Below are 5844 nucleotides of genomic sequence, written 5' to 3'. Positions count from 1 at the left end.
GAATTAGTTAACATGCTTTTAAACATGCTTTTTGCATATACTGTATATAAAGACTTTTTAGTAATAAATACTGATTTTTTGACTATGTAGTCAACAGTTTCTTTAAAATAAACACTATCTTGAAGTAAAATCTAAGGAATTAGTTAACATGCTTTTAAACATGCTTTTTAGATGTCAAATGAGTTTTGGTAACAGGACAGAGAAAAATGTAACCCTCTTCGAATTATTAACCTTGTAAAAAATTAAATACAGCTGACTGAGATTGAATTAAATATATGTGTTATTAGATGCAGGGTTGAAAAAAGATACAAAATTCATTTTAATTTGGAAGAGTTACAACAAGCAAATGGCACCCATTCGGTGATCGGACTGCAGTCACATCAGCTATCCGAGATAAGATGGTAACCAGGTTTGTCATTGTTGAAACTCATTCTGGTGCATGTTGGTATACAGCTGTCCCCACAGGAGCTGATGTATGGGGTAATAGTTCTTTGTTTTCATCCAGACTGTTGGTGGAAGATCTAAATACCTTCCAGTTCACAGTGTTTTATTAGTCCTTACTGTTTTATTCCCTGCTTCATACGCCACAAGAACCAAGACAATCTTTCTCTCTTCCAGGTCTGAGAGAAAAAAAAAACTGAAGTTTTATCACATCTCACTTTTGGGAGTTCTTGTGTCTTATTCTCAGTACATTATCCAGGCAGAACTTCTTTCTTGTGTAGCGTTTGACAACTATTGTGTTACTTGTCAGAAATTTGAAGTGGTTGAGGTTAATGCGAACAAGCAGAAATGTTGACATTCCTGCTTAATGGTTTTTGTAAGAGTTCTGTGCTTGAATTACTTGTGAAGTATAAACTGTCCTGGTCAGAACAAAGTTTGTTCTTGTTCTTCACACCTTGAGAAAATACACAGTTCAAACCTCAAACCTCACTCTCGAGGTTTCTGCAAGAACTGAGAAAACTGTTCTCTTCGTTAAAGTATCGGAAGACAAAAAAAGCAGAAAGTCCAACCTGCTCCACCTAACACGCAGTATCTGGTCTGCATACGCACGCCCGAGCCTCCTGCATGTTGCTAAAAAAGTTTGAATTAATATATAGTTAGCTATTTGGCACAAATTATCCCAAGAACSTAAAGCATTTATTGTGAAAGGTTGTTCATTTAAAGAAATTACGAGTGTTTTCTGCTTTGGTACTATTATATAAACAGCTGATTCACATACATCAGTTCAGTTCAGATTTATTGTCACATCACATAGCACAAGCGTACAGGTGAGTGAAAAACTTGAGTGCAAATTCCCACATATATGCAGATCACAATATAAAAACATACTAAAAAAGATTAGAAGAAACATTAAAAAATTATATATGTAAAAAACTGGTTTATTTAAAAATAGAATAGACGTACATTGTACACAATAACTGGTGTTATGAACGTAAACATACAGTATTACCAAGTTAATGTACAGATATGTTTATAACGATACGTATTTTGTTAAAAACTTATTTCAGCTACAAGAGCTGATAGTGTGGTGGGATGGACAGAACATTGTACTACTGACTGTTCAACATTCTAATTGCCTGAGGAAAGAAGGAGTCACGGAACCGACTGGTGCTGGTCCTAATGCTTCTGTACCTCCTTCCACTCGGCATTGGTGAGAGCAGCTGTTGACTTGGATGGGAGAGGTCCCTTAGGACCTTGAGGGACCTTCTTAGGCAGCGGTTGGTGTATAGATCCTGAAGGCTTGGCAGCTGCACCCCAATGATGTCCTGCGCTGTGCACACTACCCTCTGAAGGGATTTCCGCTCCCGAGCAGTACAGTTCCCACACCAGGTGGTAATGCTCCCTGTCAAGATACTTTCCACAGTGCAAGTGTAGAAGGTCTTGAGGGCACAGGGGTTCATGCCAAACCTCCTCAGACGTCTGAGGAAGTAAAGGAGTTGTTGGGCATTTTTCACCACCCGTGCTGTGTGTTCTGACCATGTGAGGTCCTCACTGATATTGACTCCGAGAAACTTGAAGCAGCTGACCCTCTCCACCACTGACCCATTGATGCAAATTGGAGAATGTGCTCTCTTCTGCTTTCTGAAGTCCATTAACAGCTCCTTGGTTTTGGTGACATTCAGTGAGAGATTGTTCTCTAGACACCAATTGGTCAGGATGTTAACTTCCTCTCTATAGGTCGATTCATTGTTGTGATATGCCCAATAGTCTTCATACCCCTTTACTCAGACCCTCAGTCCTACTGTAGTGGCCACAGAGAAGTCCTAGAAAGGACACGGCTCAAAAATAACCAAACTTCCAGACCACAGTGAAGCATGTGGACAGGTTGTTTACTTTCCCCTGCTCTGTACAGACTGCTACTGTCCAACCATGACTCTTGTTTTCTTAGTCATGTTAGCCTGTGTTTAGATAGGAGAGAAGGCACAAAACAGAATAGGAACAGAGTGTTAGGTTCAGCTTGCACGTAAACGAGCCCTTGGTAATGTTGCAGACGTGTTTCACATTTGCACGATAGTGCTGTGATCAGATGAATGCAAGACAGCAAACACGCTGTAGTTTCCTTGCCAGGTCATTGTGGTTTTTGTATTTCAACACGAGTGAGTGCAGAAAATTCTGTTTCACTCTTATTATGCTTCTGTTTGTGGTTTTGTATTGCAAAAAAAAAAATAAAAATAAACAATTTAAAGAAGAAAATCAGCTTATAATGTACTTTTGGCTGCTCCCTTCTGCAGGGGTCACCATGGCAAGCCAATGTGCACAAAATATTTGGCAGTCGTTTCATGCCAGATGATCCTGATGCAACCTGGGCTCCAACTTTGAGCCCCAGGATCAGGATCATGAGTCGGCAGGATTGACCCCCAAGATATTGTCGCACCTTTAAAATATTTCATATTGCCCAGGAAACAAACAGTTTTAATCCCTTTCTGCAGTTCATCTTCTCAAACTTACGGTATTTAGTTTTAAAAAACTTTTTTTACTGCAGATATAAACCAAAGAAATAATAAAAATAAAAAATATAAATAACAATAAATAAAAAATAAATCACACTAAACAGATACAATGAAGGAAGAAAAAGGGGAAGCAAACAGAATCCAAAACGAGATTGATATTTAAATAGGTTATTGTGCAGCTATGTGACTTTATTTTGTGTGCCGTGTCACAGGTTTCTTCTGACTGCAGTTGCAGCTTTATCCTGTTACTCCATTCACCTACTGCTTAAATCATCTGGCATTGTGGGTAAGTTTTGTATCATAGCAATGAAATCATACCTAGCAGCCAAAAAATTTGCTCGTTGTTGAATTAAAAGTCACGTTTTCCCTTCAGTCGAACCAAACTATGCCACAATGCCTGTTCAGCTGTAATGAAAAGACCATTAATTTAAAAAAATCTGCTCTTATATTAAATTGTTGTCTACACTCTTACACGCTATATTGTTTTGTACCCAAAAGATTTATTTTATAACCTTAAAAACCTCAACGATTATATGAAGGAAATGTAATAAAACTTTTTTTTAATCATTATTTTGTAAACTGATTTGTGGCCCTGACAAATATTGAAGCCATAAAAAATGACAAATCACATTATTCCTTTTTTAATCTTTTCAAAAGTGTTTTTATTGCTTTGCCTAAAGGGTCGTCTTGGCAGATGTAACCGAATGTTGTTGTTTGTAATCTGTTCACAGGAATTCGATCTTATGAGCAGCTGGGCWACCGGGCCTTTGGTACACCTGGAAAAATGGCTGCTGGTATCGCGATCACCCTGCAGAACATTGGAGGTGAGGAACCACATTTGTTAGAGAATTTTTTTGTGAATTTGTGTTTAGTTTATAAACTACTGAAGCAATAATTATACACCTTTAGATGGGTTTAACTTTATCCCCCACAAATAGATTATAATATCAACTTAAGTAATCCTACTTAAGTAGAATTACTTTTGACTTTGTTCTTAGTTGAAAGCATGAAAGCACCTTGCTGGTAAATGACTGCATTGTCTGTGCAGATGGTAATAAAGTGAGTTTCTTTCACTAAACAAACAACTTGATCTACCCCCCCACACACACACACACACAAAAAAAAAACAATAGATCACCAATTGGTTTATTCATCAACACTGTTGGTTACAGTAATACAATTTACCAAAAAATACATTTTTTAGTAAAAGTCTTTAAGCACAAGGCAGTTCAGTCACGCCAAATAAACTAAAATAAGGAATAAACATACATACATTTAATTTTTTCTTTCCGTGTCCAGCGGTCACTGTGCGAGAGGCAACGTACATCCTGTACAGGTCTCAAGTCCACCCTGTGTACATATTTATAATTAGTACTTTGAGTTCAAGACCTAAAAGTACTGCATGGGAAAATATTCCTAACGTGAAAAGAGAGGCAAGATCTGCTAACAGCACTGGGGGTGTCATTATTGTGCAGAAACTCTGGGACATASTTTTAGCCTTTTATAGCACCCACTACAATTAACAACAACAGAAAATGACTCACCACCACTTAGTTATTAAAAACTGCCCTTAAATGGTAATTTTGACATTTTAATATCAGAGTGTGTTTATGTACTTAAACAAAAATATTGCTAAAGTGGGTGTTTTGTTTTATTGTCTACCGTAATTTTTTTTTTACATCTGGCTTTTATACACTTAAAAACATGTAGAGTTTGCATGATGTATCACCATGCAATCTTTATAAAAACGAGAGACACTTTGTAAAATAAAAGGCATTCAAAATTATTAGTTTGCACTCACAGTTAGTAGTAGAACCTGCTTTTATTCTGTTGGAAATATGGCAGTAAAAAAAAAAAAAAAAAATGAAAGGCTGGCAACATTGGTTTATGTGCTTGGCAGTGTTTGTCCGCAAGACTGTATATTTGCTTAAAATGCAAATCAGTAGTTTCAGCTCTCTTTGATCTGAACACATTTTACAAGTGATGCAGATAAAATAGTTACATTTTTATCTTGGTCAACTTATAAGAAGCAATTTAAAAAAAACAACAGTTCCCTCTTCCAAGCTACTAAAACACCCCACATCCTGTATAAACACAGAGAACCTGACCACAGTGTCCTCAGCAGTGAATGACGTCCTAAAACACACATAAACATGACGTGATGACGACTGACGTGACGTGACTTTGCTTCTTCTCTGATCAGTTTACAAACATGGCTGCGCTCAGGTCTGCTTGGCATCCCAGTCTAAAGTTTTTTTYCCCTCCTCACAGCTATGTCCAGCTACCTGTACATTGTTAAATCTGAGCTGCCGCTGGTCATCCAAGCTTTCCTGAAGGCGGATCCCARCTCTGAGTGAGTATGCACGTCATCAACATCGGTGCGCGGGTGCCAACGAAAAGCATGTGAGTCCCACTTGTTGTTGACCCCAAAGAACAAACACTGCATGTGTGTCAAGTGACCTGACACATTATGTGGCCAAGCAAGTGTTTCAGTTTCCAGCCCGCATCGATTCAGTCAGTGTGGGGGTGTGATTGAAACAAACGCTTTTAATTGGCTGAGCAGCAGGAGTGCCGTGAATGCCGGGTATCTGTTTATTTAGGCACACACAAAAAAAGAAGCCTTCATTGCCGTCAACGTGTGGAGGCTTGTTAAAGGGATCCATGATTAGTTGTAACGTTAGACTTTATTTGATAAACATGTATTTTAACTGTAAAATAAAGACAGTAAAATACTGTAGGATGTTCAGTTTTTATAATTTTTAAACTAAAAATTTAAAAATATATTACACGGACGGGGCCATTTTATTTACACGCACAGCATTCTGGGTAAATGATGACATCAACTAGGTCATCGGTGCGAGGCTGCTATAGCGAGTTATATCCACCCTGAAGG

At 37.9% G+C, this 5844-nt stretch overlaps 1 protein-coding gene across 2 annotated transcripts in view; it reads left to right on the top strand.

Moving 5' to 3' along the window:
* LOC106516063 (sodium-coupled neutral amino acid transporter 3) overlaps nt 1-5844 on the top strand; it is a 27842-nt gene that overhangs the window by 9855 nt on the left and 12143 nt on the right. For both annotated transcript variants that reach the window (XM_014006239.1, XM_014006238.1), the window contains 3 exons: nt 3164-3237; nt 3683-3775; nt 5223-5304. In XM_014006239.1, the coding sequence (XP_013861693.1) occupies nt 3164-3237; nt 3683-3775; nt 5223-5304 (249 nt within the window). The remainder of the gene's footprint in view (nt 1-3163; nt 3238-3682; nt 3776-5222; nt 5305-5844) is intronic.

This window comes from Austrofundulus limnaeus, unplaced genomic scaffold (genome assembly GCF_001266775.1).
Source record: "Austrofundulus limnaeus strain Quisiro unplaced genomic scaffold, Austrofundulus_limnaeus-1.0 Scaffold35, whole genome shotgun sequence".
NCBI classification, from domain to species: Eukaryota; Metazoa; Chordata; class Actinopteri; order Cyprinodontiformes; family Rivulidae; genus Austrofundulus; species Austrofundulus limnaeus.
This window is presented reverse-complemented; position numbering and strand designations above follow the sequence as displayed.